General features: G+C 38.2%; 1 protein-coding gene across 1 annotated transcript in view; it reads left to right on the forward strand.

Annotated features, from left to right (window-relative positions):
* LOC119586548 overlaps positions 1-372 on the forward strand; it is a 58,792-nt gene that overhangs the window by 38,035 nt on the left and 20,385 nt on the right. The window contains exon 10 of the mRNA XM_037935307.1: positions 99-163. Coding sequence (XP_037791235.1) covers positions 99-163 — 65 coding nt within the window. The remainder of the gene's footprint in view (positions 1-98; positions 164-372) is intronic.

A 372-nucleotide genomic window follows, 5' to 3' on the forward strand; every position in this document is an offset into this window, starting at 1 on the left:
TTACTATTCCCTTTTACTTCACCTAACACTAGTGTATAAAATGAGAAAAAAAACTCGCATGCAAATGAGCGTTGATGACACACTCCGTTTTCTTTAAGGGGTAACTAATCTGTCAAAACTTCACTACGGGAGACTGGATGAGCAACGGCCTCTGGTTTATCAGGTACGTTGCTTTTAAATCCTCTTACTTTACCCCTCTTTCTTGTGTGTATGTATATTATGATATAAACAACATAGTGAGATAGAGAGTGATAGCTAGATAAATAAACATAGGTTTCAGGTTTCAAAGAGATGGAGTTATATGTTGCCTACATGGATATTTTGTTGGATTATCATGTCTCACCTTCTCTCGGTCCCTCCCTCCCCTTTCCT

This window comes from Penaeus monodon, chromosome 21, assembly GCF_015228065.2.
Source record: "Penaeus monodon isolate SGIC_2016 chromosome 21, NSTDA_Pmon_1, whole genome shotgun sequence".
Lineage (NCBI taxonomy): Eukaryota > Metazoa > Arthropoda > Malacostraca > Decapoda > Penaeidae > Penaeus > Penaeus monodon.